This window comes from Bolinopsis microptera, chromosome 12 (genome assembly GCF_026151205.1).
Source record: "Bolinopsis microptera isolate Bmic1 chromosome 12, MBARI_Bmic_1.0, whole genome shotgun sequence".
In the NCBI taxonomy this organism is placed as follows: Eukaryota; Metazoa; Ctenophora; class Tentaculata; order Lobata; family Bolinopsidae; genus Bolinopsis; species Bolinopsis microptera.
In genome coordinates, this window is record NC_087083.1 from 6,754,510 (window position 1) to 6,768,948 (window position 14,439).

General features: G+C 38.7%; 1 protein-coding gene across 14 annotated transcripts in view; it reads right to left on the reverse strand.

The window, feature by feature from the left end:
• Positions 1 to 2,991: 2,991 nt before the first annotated feature.
• LOC134824014 (fibroin heavy chain-like) overlaps positions 2,992 to 14,439 on the reverse strand; it is a 29,016-nt gene continuing 17,568 nt past the window's right edge. For 2 of the 14 annotated variants that reach the window (XM_063835654.1, XM_063835649.1), the window contains 7 exons: positions 8,539 to 8,633; positions 8,228 to 8,337; positions 6,510 to 6,624; positions 5,999 to 6,292; positions 5,089 to 5,243; positions 3,883 to 3,985; positions 2,992 to 3,618 (listed from right to left, as the gene is read on the reverse strand). In XM_063835654.1, the coding sequence (XP_063691724.1) occupies positions 3,425 to 3,618; positions 3,883 to 3,985; positions 5,089 to 5,243; positions 5,999 to 6,292; positions 6,510 to 6,624; positions 8,228 to 8,337; positions 8,539 to 8,633 (1,066 nt within the window). In that variant the 3' untranslated portion in view covers positions 2,992 to 3,424. Of the gene's footprint in view, positions 3,619 to 3,882; positions 3,995 to 5,088; positions 5,244 to 5,977; positions 6,293 to 6,509; positions 6,625 to 8,227; positions 8,338 to 8,538; positions 8,634 to 13,927; positions 14,276 to 14,439 lie in introns of all 14 variants that reach the window. The other 12 variants (XM_063835653.1, XM_063835648.1, XM_063835652.1 and 9 more) reach the window with 10 other exon arrangements.

The window sequence follows — 14,439 nt, forward strand, 5'->3', positions numbered from 1 at the left end:
AAGTGTCGACTCGCGAGAGCGAGAGCGTAAAAATAAGGTTTCGCCTAATAACTCAACAACCTGACGTCTGAGGACTTTGAAACTACGTTCTACCCCACTCAATGAGATGATTTTGAACATTTTTATCCCCAAGTTTAGTTCCTAACTCTAATCAGAAGCAGAGTTATTTTGATTTTAAGTGTCCACTTGCGACTCGCGAGAGCGTAAATACTATGGTGTGGGCCTAATAACTTAACAACCTGACGTCTGAGGACTTTGAAACTACGTTATACCCCACTCAATGTGATGATTCTGAACATTTTCATGCCCAAGTTTAGTTCCTAACTCTAATCAGAAGCAGAGTTATTTTGATTTTAAGCGTCGAATCGGGACTCGCGAGAGCGTAAACATTTGGGCGGGGCCTAATAACTCAACAACCTGACGTCTGAGGACTTTGAAACAACAATGTGATGATTGTGAACATTTTGCTGCCCGAATTTTGCTCCTAACTTCAATTGGAAGCTGAGTTATTTTGATTTTAAGCGCTGCAATCGCTACCTGCGAGAGCGTAAAAACAGGTTGGGGCCTAATAACTCAACAACCTGACATCTGAGGACTTTGAAATTGTGCTCTACCCTACTCAATGGGATGATTCTGAACATTTTAATGCCCAGGATGAGCACGTAGCTCGATCAGAAGCCGAGATATCTCGTATTTAGTGTGAAAATCACGACTCGCGAGGGTAAATAAGGGTGTGGTCACATAACTCAACAACCCGATGTCTGTTGACTTTAAAATTATGCTCTACCCCCCTAAATGTGATGATTCTGAACAACTTTAAAGCCAAGCTGAGCTTCTAATTCCAATTAGAAGCGGAGTTATTTTGATTCTAAAGTTGCAAAAGCGCCAAAAAAGGGCGTGGTCAATTGCGCAAAACTGCACCATAGCCAAAATTTCTACCCAAGTCAAATTTGTTTCTAATGGGTCCCTTGAGGTATTCCAAGTCTCAAACCCCGGGGCGGAAGTTATATAGACGGGAATGTCGTCAGATCCTTGACTATTAGGATATCGTAGATATTGCTATGCCATTAGTTTAAATATAAAGTGTTGTGATTGTTAAAATCAATTACGGTTTGTGCTGATAAGAGAATAGTGATAATGGGGAATGTGGCAGTGTAATTAATGCGAACCTGGAATTTAGGATGTGTGGCTTATGCGTTAATATTAGTTGCCACTAGTCTGTGCTCAGTGTGTTCTGCGTGCAAACATATATTATAGTTTATTTTCTAATATCATATAATATATTGTACGTAATAATAATCATATCACTAATTAACTAATTAACTAATTAGTTAAACTAATATGACCGTTCAGTAAATGTCAAACCCGTTGTGATCTTCTTAGTCCTCAGTCCTGGAATGTTATGTAATAAGAAACTGGGCCATGTGTCATCGTAATTTTCTCTCTGCAAGTTCAAGACTCAAGAGCATGGGTTTTGTAGCCGATTTAAAAAGGTTTATGGAAAAAAAGTGTGGGTAGGGTGCTTACATTAACATTTACAGCATAAATTGAGAGTAACTGTAAAGATCCTTTTAAAGAACAGCGATGATCTGCAGTGGGTGCATTTTCTGGGAAGGTCATAAGGATTTGTTGAGGGACTGAACTACGGAAGTGCTTGATTCGATGCATGAGAATTGTAAAAGTAATTAATGTAACCATACTTATACTGCCCTGATGACCTGTTTTTGTGGTGAGAAGAGTGATTCAATGTGATTTTTTGCTGCAAACCCCCATACAATTGAACAAAGTCAAAAGTTTAGGTGCGATTGAACAAAACTTTGATATATCTGTAGCCTTATTTGAATCGGTAGGTGACGTTTTATTTTATACATAATTCCAACATACCGCATCATTTTTGATCTAACAGCTGCAATATGCTTAGACCATGTTAATTTTTCATCCATTATGTTTATAACGCCAAGAAACCGTGCTTCCCCTTAACAGTCTAATTGTGTGTCCGCAATATGAATATTTGGAGAATGGAGTATTATCAGTATTACTATTACTAACACCGAAATGCATATAGCAGATCTTTTTTAGATTGAGTGCAAGTCCATTACAGTCAACCCAGCGTACAAACTCGTGGGAGAGTTGGTTGAACTTTAACGCTTTCTGTGTAACCCAATCTCTAACCCAAGCATCTGCAAAAGCTCGATGAAAAATTTGACTACATTTATCATTTATGATAAACAACCGTGTGATAAAAACAGTTTTTCACTTGTCAGGAAGCATTTTAACTTTTAAGCCTATTATATAAAATACAAAACATGCAGAAGCTTGGAATCAGCGCTAAAAATATGTCAAATCCAGTCGCTTTCAAATTCTGGGGCCATTGATCAAGTGTAGAGTGATATCATTAGAGAAATAACAGGAGTTTTTTGAGGGACGTATAGGAACTTTTTGTACTTGTAGGACTCCAGCTAATTCAAATTTTGAATTTGGAATATTGAATTGATGTATATGTTAAGTGCGATAAAATATTTATTGTTAGTGTATGAATATAATGCTTATTTTTGGAAATATGAATACAATATATTATTTGCTGGATTTTTCCTATTCTAAATCATGTGCTTTAGATAATTAGAATAGATATCGTGCTTTTGAAACAATGATGCATGGAATAATTAGCTTTACTTAAATTTTCTTTAATGTTATTTTTATCATTTTCTGTTCTGTAACATCATTTCATTCAACTTTTAAACAAAAAGTACGCGTATTTTTTACTACGAATAGTGAAATAAAAATATGAATTTTATCAGAATTGAAGGAATAAGTTGTCAATTTCTTCATCATATAAAGTGTACAAAACGTGTTCGCATTAAATGAATACTTCGAAAAAGCGTGAATTTGAGTAAAAACATCAACTGACGGTTTGAAAGCAGTGATAAATGCCACAGCAAGATATAGTACAACTAAAAGCTTTACAATGGTAAGCTCTTTTAAAAGTTAACATCAAGAGGAATATTACTCCTGATTAACAAATATAATTCCCAGTCCGCAGGTAAAAGTAATAAAAAGAAGTGCAACTCTGCTTATAGATTTTCATAGTTCGTAAAGGGAGAGAGATCTCTTCGTAATCGCTAGCCAGTAACGATTAAAACAGTTAGTAGTCCTGAATTCCTAGGCACGTTCAATGATCAATCTCGCTTGCAAAATCTCAACAAATAAAATGATTTTTTTCAATACTTCTGGTAAAAGTGGGTTATAGCTGACTGCATTGAAAATATTTCCACCTCAGTAATATCAGGTATCAGAGGTCATGATCAGTTGTTTTACTCCACTTTCTCCAACTTTGAGCTTCAGGCTGTCAATCCGTTTATTTTTCACCTAATTCACTACACGTGCAGAATGTTGTCTCCTTCACAAGCACGTGCTGTATGGTGTCTTACACGTGGGCTGCTTTCTTCTTGATGTTGGACCGCCGCCGTCTCCACAATAACATAGCAGAAGCTAAGATAATGATGCCGAGCGCTAGTGTACCACCCCCAGCTATAGCTAGTGGCATGTTTTTGTGACGTCCGAACAGGTCGAATAACTCTACTATGATCATTATTATTCCAACTCCTATCATCAACACTCCTGTAAGTTGTTTTCAAGGTTATAAAAAGTTGTGTTTTTAATATTATAATTCAACTGAATAAAGCAATTCCAGCATCTCATTAGTCATTGACATTAGAACGCAAAAAACAACCACATGTTATTTGACCTTCTAAAGATCTACAAACATGTAATTTTAGCCTTCGATATTTCTGAAAATTTGTAATACGACCAGCTGTATAAATAAGAAAAACAGAGTTTTCAAAAATATAGGGTTCTCGAGAACAGCGCTATACCAACACTCACCAAAAAACATAACACAGCTGTAACAATACATTCCGTCGTTCTGGGCCTCTCTGTCATAGTTCTGCACTGCTTTAGTGAAGTTGTATCTCTCTGGGTTCTGCATCTGATAAAACTTGGGGATATAACACATGTAAGGGCTAGCAGCGACAATCAGTCATTCACATAGAAACGGGCAATGAGTTTAGTGCTCATCACTAAACGTGCTCTTTTGCTTGGTGCTTTTTGCATGCTTTAGTCTCTTATCATCACTAAACGGGCTCTTTTGCTTTGTGCTTTTTAGGCTATTTGTGCTTTTTATTTGCTTTAATCTGTTATCGTTGCTTGATTAGACTGGTAGGAGCTAACAAAAAAGGTTTGCAAATGATACTAGCCAAGTAAAACTTTCTTACAATTGGGCAGGTTCTGAGTGGAATGATCAAATATAGTCCGGTTAGGTAGAGATGCTGCTATTGTTACCAAAATGTGGCCACAATCAGTTCTAAAGAAGTGACACCATCTAGGTTGGCATGGAGTGTAGGAAGCAGGGGAAGCATCGCCCCCCCCCCCCCCCCCCCCCTATAATATCTGGGCAAGGGGCCAAAAAGGGCCAACTTTTTTATTTAGGTTTCTAAAAATGTTCGGAAAAACATAGGTATTTTTCGGTTTTCGAAGTCCGCACCTACCCTTCGATATGATTTTGGACTCGAGGGTTTCCCCTTGTGATGCGATGTCGGAAGACAGGCCTCGCGATTTGTCGCAGCAAACGTGAAAAATCGCGATTTGTCGCCGAGAATGGGAAAAAAGAGATTCTGAGCCAAAAAATCCAAACTGTGGCGCGAAGCACCAACAAAAATTTATAATTTGACCCCCCATGAAGAAAATTATTCCTACACCCCTGGGTTGACATGAGTGACGAAAATGTCCCTAACGTTAGCTTTGCTTCATATTTTAACATCGCTGTTCCAAGGATTTGCTTCCATGCACCCTCGAATTGCTTTACAAAAACAATTAATCTGAAGTGTGCTTTGAAAAATATAAGAAGTAAATGTGCTTAAACCATAAAATTTGAAATCAAACGCATTTACATTACTGCAATTATATAAAAGTATAAAGCTTTTTTTAATCTTGAGTTGCTGTTTTTGGCAGAGTATTTGATAAATAAATAAATTGCTCAATTAAATAATTAATTGATTAATAGTGTTCAAACACATGAAACATCCTACTCACATGGTAATAACTTTTGTGGTTCTGTGGATAATTGTTGGGGAATTGTTGCTGATAGAACATGTGTTCAGGGTTTCCTTGATCTATGAGTGGAGCGTTCATGTGGTACTGTTCTTGTAGAGGGTCGTAACCTGGCTGTTGGTTATACAGGTTCTCTCCTGCAGTGGGCGGTAATTAGGCGGTAATTAGGTGGTAATTAGGTGGTAATTATGTGGTGATTAGGTGGTAATTAGGTGGTAATTAGGTGGATAAAATATATCCTTGTGTATACATTTATTATTTCTACGTCTTCTTTTCTGTAAAAACTAAAAAATTGTTATTTGAAGCGATGCTGTATATTATTTCCATAATTTTTGAGGTAATTAAGCTATCGACAACTACAAAAATGGAAGGTATTCAAAATATTCCAGTCAAGGATCTCAATTTAATTGTATGTACTTAGTACTTCAACATAAGGTTTCACCAGAGCAATCGTCACCATTTCTATTGGTACTATTAACCAAGTAGCGCAAATCGAATAAACAATTGGTGATCAGTCAAAAGTTTGCGGAGGCGGTGCCAAATAAAATTACCAAGTATTATTCTTATCACTGAATATAACATGAAGGGTGCTCAAAGTAAACAATAAACATGGTGTGAAGTAGTGCTGATATAACTGGTAGACTGGTTGTTTTGCTGGAACAGTCAAGGAACATGACCTACAATAAACAAAACAAGTGTACTGGTGCTGTGCAAACAATAAGGCTATTACAAAATACAAACCTTGTCAGCAGGAATCATGCAAATCTTTGTTTATAAGTTTAAGTTTTCCCTACGATTACTATATTTCTAGAACTGGTTACTAGGTTACTAGAAGTGGTTACTAGAGTAATAAGTGTGAACCCTTTCTCACCGCAGGGAGATGCTGTCTCACCGTAGGGAGAAGAGTCGTAACTCTCGTAACTGTACGCAGGTGCACTCATCTGTTGAGAAGGAGGTCCTCCGAACTGGGGGTCTTGTGGGGGAGGGCCCCCAAGTTGAGGCACTTGCTGAGGATGAACACTGAGTTGGGGCGCCATTGCAGGAGACATTGGGCCAGGAGAAGGCGGGACCGACGACAGATCCTCTGGAGGTGGGGCGCTGGAAGCTTGCGGAGGAAGAAGGAGAGTGGGTGGGTGGGCTGGTTGCTGGGCAACAGGTTTCCCATCCACTTGATCAGCCGGAGCATCTAGAATACCACTGTTAACACGACACGCGCACATGCTAAATACAAACTAACAGTGAGGGTGTTATACGAAGTACGATAATAGAGAGCTTCACTTACTACAAAATATGACATGTTAATAAATACTGCTGTATTAAACTCTTCTACTACGGAGTTTAACTGTTAACCGAACTTAAACTAAGTATAAACATTAGTTAAAATACTAAAGAATGCGACTAACCGATGAGTTTCACCCTTATGGGATCTGAAGGTATTCGCTCCTCGTCGTACATCTCACCTTCCTGTCCCCCTTCTCCAATCTGCTCCGGGTGTGTAGCTAGTACACCCGCGTCAAACTGGGGGTGGGTGTGTGTAGTTACTGGTCGTGTAGTGGTGAGTGGTGGAGTGGTGATGACAATTAACGAAGAGAGAACGGTTTAGACTTTCATACAGTGCCATTATAACCATTGATTTGGTGGAAATTTGTATAGTCGCATTATTCATGCGTATAATAATGTTTGGTCAATGCTTTGCGTAAACCATATTGAATATCCTACCTAAAATAGATGAATAAAATAAACGACACGTATCTAAAACTCCTATCCATGTCATTGATAGTATAAATTCTTTGTATCAAAATATTTACAATCTTAAACAGTTCCACTGAAATCACAAAAAATCACACTATAAAACGATATTAAATTCTGATTCTCTCTAAGTCTCTACGACTGTGATCAACTATTTGAGTTTCCAGACGCATGGCCCTTCCCTTTACTAGAAACTTCGTGGTACACAAAATCAACGTCTTTTTTCAAAGCAGTAAAAGATTTCCTCCTAATCTCCTTCATATCCTGTATAATAGACTTGATGACTTTGTTGCTATCAGTCAGTACGTTATCTGAGAACTCTCCATAGTTCTCGATCTGTTTCTTATGGGCCTCCAGAAATCGTCTTACAGCTGGATCCATATCCAGGTTACTGTTACCCAGGTTAATGTTGTTCAGGTTACTTTTGTCAGCCATTGTTGCTTTGTGGAGATGAGTACTAGATATTAGCGTCAGTTTCACTACTACACTTGGAAAGGAACTAAACCAAGATTGCAATAAAAAGGAACTAGTTATTTACCACAAAAACAATTTGTGAAGCTTCAGTATGGAAAAAAGATTTAGATTATGCTCGCAAAAAACGTTTCACGTAATAATTATCCGCGACCACGGGAAACACTAGATTGCAATGTGAATGGTTTCCTCTAAAGACTAACGAGCTTAAGCAGCAAAACCCACTGCGCTAATTAGCAATTAACTGGAAATTCCCCGTCTGCCAAGGATAAAGCACCTGTCATGTTAGTTAGCACCATGGTGCCGTGATTAGCACCTTTTAAATAACATCCAGTTGCTGTCTAGCTTGCTTTTATCTTTGCTAATTTTAGCAGATTTTTAGCCAATTTCATGGACGATTTGTTCATGTTGGTGCCAAATCGGTCGCCAACCTCGCACCTAAAATGGAAGCAGCTAGTTGCCAGAACAACCATTTCCTTCCCCCTAGTGGTGACGCGGGACAGGGTTAGTTAGACTTCTTTCCAAGATCACGATGTTTTTAATGAACCAAATCCTACCGAAGAGGTGCCGAAACCGACTCAAGCACTGCAGATCGCCACAGTATAAGGAACCGGAAACCTTAGCCTAAATTTGTATCATTTTCCAATCTCCAGATCACCTACCTGATTATTACGTTACCGTTACTGGTGGACCTCCTTACCTAGGAACCGTGGTAGAGTGAGTGGCCCACAAACAAACTATGTTTCCTGATTTACAATTTAACGATTAAAATGCTGTTGTCTCACAGAGAGCACTGTGTCCCCTGACTACCTCGTCCTGCTGGCTGAAGGGAGCAGTAATGAAGGGGTGCTAAATACTTATAGTTATACAAGTATAGAGATGAATAGTAACAATAACTTACTCTGGTCGGATCAGCAGAGTTGGGGGTCTGTTCTCCGTCCATTGGTATATCAGAGTCTGCACCTGACATCTGGGACATCTGGGCTCCCATCAAACCAGCACCTTGGATACCTGCAACAATTACTATGTTAACAGTTGCCAGGGTAGCAGTTACCATATTAACAGTTGCCAGGGTAGCAGTTACCATGTTAACGGTTGCCATGGCTACTCCATTTCATTATCAATACTACCTACAAAACATGGAAGGTCTATTAAAGGAATATTGAGAAGATAATAACTGTACAATACAATAATAACTGTAGCGAGAATTACCTGATGCAGCCTGTAGTAAGCGAGGGTCCATGTGGGAGCTAAGTGCTGTCGGTGTGTTGCTCGTGAGCGCTGCTCCGCCAACCGTATTCTGGATCCTGCAATGGAATTAGTTTAGTTTGTCTGCTAATACTTTGTCCATATTATGTGTTCATCTCGAGAGAGAGGATTATTTCTGGAAAACGGTGGTTTCCTACTCTCTATCTCTCTGAACAGTATACAGTAAGTGAGGGATCAGCATTGTTACTGACGTACTGAATGTAGACTGTAGAGATATTATAGTCCTAATGGACAAACGGCTATCGAATACACAGACATTGAAAAAGATCTTGGAGTACATATCAATAGTAAGTTAGATTGGTCACATCACTGTGATATGATATACTCTAAGGCTAGTCAGAGGTTAGGCCTTCTAAAAAGAACATGTTACTTCACCAAGAACACTAAAAAACGTCGGGCCTTCTATCTATCTCAGGTTAGAAGTCATTTCGAACACTGCACAATTGTCTGGCGGCCTCATTCAGAAACCTCGGTGGAGAAACTTGAATCGATACAAAAAAGAGGCATCAAGTGGATCCTTAATGATATTTACTTGAGCCTTAGAGACAAAAAAAAAAGGTATTTCATAGCGTGTAAGGAACTAAATATCCTTCCACTCTCGGTAAGGTTTGATTACAAGGATATATTATATTTTCATAATATTTTTTATGACATGTCAGTTGTGACATTTCCACCTTACTTACGACGTTTCATGGGAAGTAGGTTAAGGCGATCACATCTAGACGATCTCAGTATGATTAGTGACATTTCTCCTCAAGTTCCACAAAACCTTACGTCAAGCCAGACCAGATGTTCAGGCATATCTAAGTCTTACTTTTACAGAGCACACATTCTTTGGAATAAACTCCCTTATGAATTAAGGGAAATCTCAAGGCCATCCGTGTTTAAAACCCATTTAATTAAGTACCTCTGGACAGTTCTAAACGACCATATAACATCCTCTGACAGTTAAACAATTTACCTTAATGTAACTATATTGTCTAAATATAAATTGATAAAAAGTATAATTAATAAAATATGTTAAATAAAGTGTGTTTATAATTATGATTTATGGTACATTGTTATTTATTATATTTATATTTTAGGCTGTAACCTTATTAGTTCAATGGAATAAACCTAGCATGCCTTGGTTGCAGCATCGCTTCACTTATAGGTGCATTTAGGGCCCGATGTAATTGCTATGATCAGTTTACTGGTCAACTGGTGTTTCGGTGTCCCTTATTTTGTATACACTCGGTCACTTGTCAAGGCATGTAAGGTCATTCGGCGATATTTTCTTTGAAATAAAATGATGTATTTGTGTAACAATTTGAAAGTTTATTGATAAAAAATGGGAGACAGTTTATCGAGCAGCGAAAAATAGGTTTTTTTGTCTTTATGGTGGCCAACAATTGAAGGACGCGCGAAAAACTTTTTAACTATTGATACATTCTGAAATAGAAACTGTTTTTTGCATGCTGATGCTTTAACTCTTTAACAAGTTGGCTTCAGTCCAAAAAGGAAACTAAGCATAAGCTGCTCTCTGATATTCAACCACAACAGATCATGTATGTTAGAATTAGTGATGTATGTTAGAATTCGTGATCCTCCCCCAAGTTACTATAGTAACAGACAGATTATAAATATATTTTGTTGCTATGGTAGGACGTTCTGTTGCCACAGTAACAGACTGTTGCCACAGTAACAGACTGTTGCCACAGTAACAGATCAGGTTGAAACTTACTCATCTTCAGGTTTATCGTCAGGCTCTTTAAAAGAGTAAACATGTTCGGCGGTGTTAACTCCCTGATGACCGTGAGCAGCTGTTTTGTGTGTTTTATTTGGAGTCCGCGGTTTAGTTTTGGCTTTAGCAGCCCATTGTTTAGCTAGTTTCTGTGCCTTGACGGGAGCCATGATAGCAGCAGCTAGTACGTGTTCAGGGGGCTGGAAGGCAGGTTTATCTGCTTCAGGGGCCTTGAAAGAGTGGTCCACTGTCTTGATGTGGCCTGAACTGATATTACCACGTTTAGCCGCTGTACGAGTAGCTGGCATACGTGACTTTGGTCTGGGTGTACTTTTAACATTCCCTCCCACGCTCTTCAGTCCATTAGCTAGCCCTTGTTTAGGTTTTCCTCCTCCTCCTCCTCTTCTGCCGCCGTGACGAGGCAGACAGGGAGCTGATCTGACCATGCGGCGATGCATGGTCCGACCCATGAGGGGGTTGTCATGACTACCATTACCAAGCCCTCTCTTGCTAGCAGAGCGGGGTCTGGGAGCGTCTCCAATAGTGGAGGAGCGGGGTCTGGAGCCGGTTCTAACGGGGAGGATCTGGCGGACTGAGGGGTTGGTAAAGGAGAACTTGTTGTGTGGTAGTGAGATTACTGACATATCACGTGCTGATCACATCTGGAACTTTCCTCAGAATAAGCAGCAACAAGGTGATTGTGTACAAGGTGTCATGTTAATCTGAGAGAGAGGCAATGCGGGGCGGAGTATCGGAGTCATGTGAAGCGGAGAGATACTGGAAAATATACACAAATTATGCGAATCAGATAACAAGTTTGTTGATGAAGGAGTAGATCATGAGAGTTAACAAGACTGTATTGTTTTGAAACTTGTGCATGTGAAGAACTAAGTCTCAGCTCGTTTACAGTATTTGTTGTGCATTGCTGCGTTTTTAAACTTTGGTTTAAAATCCTGCATGTAAAAGGACGACTGTATCTTTAATACATCACGTTCTTGTAGGAGCCCAGAAGGTCTTCTTATAGATATAGCTTGTTAAACGTACACTAGTTTCCGGATTGGGGTTGGGTTACTTTCCAATAATATAATAATAGAGTGCACTTCACACAGGTACAATTGTAGCAGACCAGAGAAGAACAGTTGCAGCACGCTTAAATTTTAGCGTATAACATTGCTGTGTTAAACTTAACAACGGTTTATTCTCAATTCTGATCTCATTGACGGTTTCTTTTATGACAAAGAATGATTATGTTGTGTATTTTGAGGCAGGAAAGAAATATAACCATTCTTCAGAAAAGTTAAGAATTATATTGTATTTTGAGGCATGAAAGAAATATAACCATTCAGTTATTGACGTCACTAAAAGAAGAGGCAAGTGGCATTAATTGATTGGAAAAATGAATCATTTAAAGCATTTTCTGTATATTTTCCAACAAAAAGTCGTATATTTTCATAATCTAAATTATTAAATTTGCGGTGTGCGGTGGGTTGATATTGTAACATACTTTTTTTATCTGTTAACTGTTTCGCGCGAGAGTTTTAAAATTTCGAGTTTAAGAAATCTTCGTCGGAATCAAATACACCAAAATTGGGTATTCGCTTTCGCGAAATTACCTGAAATGAAACATAAAATGCTCTTATTTAACGTCTTTAAGATGACTGAGCAAAATACGAACCATAAACACTGATCCGCAGCTTCTAGATAACGTTTACATTAATACAAAACAAATAGGATACCATAACAAGACCATTACGTTTATTGATAGAAATTGGATTTGGAAAAATAAAATAAAATAAAATCGGAAAAAATGTTTACCCGCACAGTTCTGTGACCAAGTGAGATGTTGTTGATTGTTTTTGTAGTTAACACGCGGAATGATATTTTAGAATTTTAAATATCTTTCATTTTGTTATTGACTTTCTTTTTGTGGTTCAGTCCAACAGTTGTCATTTTTGAAAATATTGTATAACTATTTTGTTGAATTACTAGTTAATAAATAGTATGGTTAGTGGTTGATAGTAGAATTAGTAATTTATTATATTAAAAATTATATTAAAAGTAGTTATTGTTATTAAATATAATATTAAATGAAGTAAATATTATTAAGAATATAGTATTAAAAGCAGTGAATAGTATTAAAAACAAACAAAAGTAAGAGTGAAACTCACTTCTCCAGGTCAATGTGTTTGTTTTTGGAGCTGGTGACGCTTTCAAGTGATATAATAGGGGACAGGATAGACTTTTTCACTACTTTGACTATTTTTAATAGAGGGTCTGCTTCTTTTGAATTTTTACCTAAAGTTGTCAAATCCACGTGTGATCTAGATTGGATCTTTTCCCTTTGATTGCTTTGTAGATTTTTACCTAAAGTATTTGATGCAGGACTATTAGACCTATTAACTGGACTAGGAGTTGGTTTTGGCTTTCTCGATAAGTTCATAGAGCTTCCGTCGAACTTCTTTACGAGGTTCGTTGAGTTGTTAGTGTTTTTAGTAAGACCGAAATTAGCATTACTGTTATCTTCACAAGCCATGAAGATGTTAGTCATACTTCTGTCCAGAGCCATTCTATCAGTAGCCACAGAGAGCCCCCTTATTAACCCGGCCCCAGAGGAGGGACCTGCTAGGTTATCTCTAGAGAGAATGCCAGGGTTCCTCATGATCTCTCTTTGGAGAGTCTCTGGGAAAGTCCCCGACTGTACTGACTGTTTAGCGGTTTAATTAAACTGATGGACTCTCTCCCTACTAAATGGGAGTTCCTCGTGTTCACTGATATCCCCCCACCAATAGTGCGTCCTTTGGGTTTAGGTTTAGCGCCGCCAGCTTTAGCGACGCCGCCTTTCTTAGCGCCTTTAGCGCCTCCCTTAGCGCCGCCACCTCCAGCTCGTTTAGCGCCACCTCCACCAACTCTCTTCGCTCCACCAGGTTTTGGGGCAGGCATATCAAATGAGAACTAACAATTTCAAAAACTAGTGTAAGATTAGACTGAGAGAGAAATGATAACGTGAAAAACAGTGCGCTTATAATACAATGACTACTTATAGCATGTGGTTCACAAGCACGATTATCTAGCTAAACTCGCTCGCAATAACGTTACTGAGTGTTTTTCTTAGAAATATACTCGGTTCTTAATCGACAAAAGTATGCAGAAATAGCAGTATAAAGTAGACTGTATTACATTTCATTTGAATTGTAAAACTTTATGATGAATGATGATGTTATTTTAATTCATAATTATTCAAAGTGATTGAAAAGTGTAATATCATATCATCCAAAACAAAACAATTCACTTTCTTAACAAGCTGCATGCAAATAGCACTTGTCAGAACAGTAGCATGCAAAGGTCCCCTAGGTTCAAGAATAAGAGGGTCTACTAGGTTCAAGAACAAGAGGGTCCTCTAGGTTCAAGAACAAGAGGGTCCCCTAGGTTCAAGAACAAGAGGGTCCCCTAGGTTCAAGAACAATTAGGTCCTCTAGGTTCAGGGACAAGATACTAAAACAGGTTCAATAACAACTAACCAGGTAAATAACTTCAAGTTACATTCGTGGAGTAACAAATCTCATGCACACACATAAAATAAGGGTCCACAATATAAACATGCAACTCTACCTCGCTAGCTCCCCGACCTTCAACCTCTCCAGATCCCTGAAGTCCTGGAACTTCATTTTCTCCAGGTCCCTCATGGTAAGCTCTCTATGTACATCATCCTCCGTCGCCTCCATCTTCCCCTCCTTCTTATGCTTCATCCCAGTGAGTAGAGAGCCTGCTACTGCTCCCTTCACCATGTCACCTACACTCCACCCACTCTTCTTCTTCTCATCGTTATCATTGTCTGCCTTCCCTCCCTGGTTCCCGGAGCTGTAACCCTTACTCTTCTTGCCCTTTATCAACATCATGTCTCGCCCCTTTTTCAGATCTGGTTTTTTTGCATCTTTGCCCTTCTTACCATCCTTCGTTCTGTAATTGTGTACACTTGCTCAGGTGTAAAAGGGAAATGCTCACTGGAGTCTCTCCTCACCACACCACACTACTGAGGACTTTAAGTTCTCATCCTCACCACTCTTTCTCTGCGTTCTTTCACTGACAACTTCTCTCTCTTTCGCGATGCTAACAGACAAAGC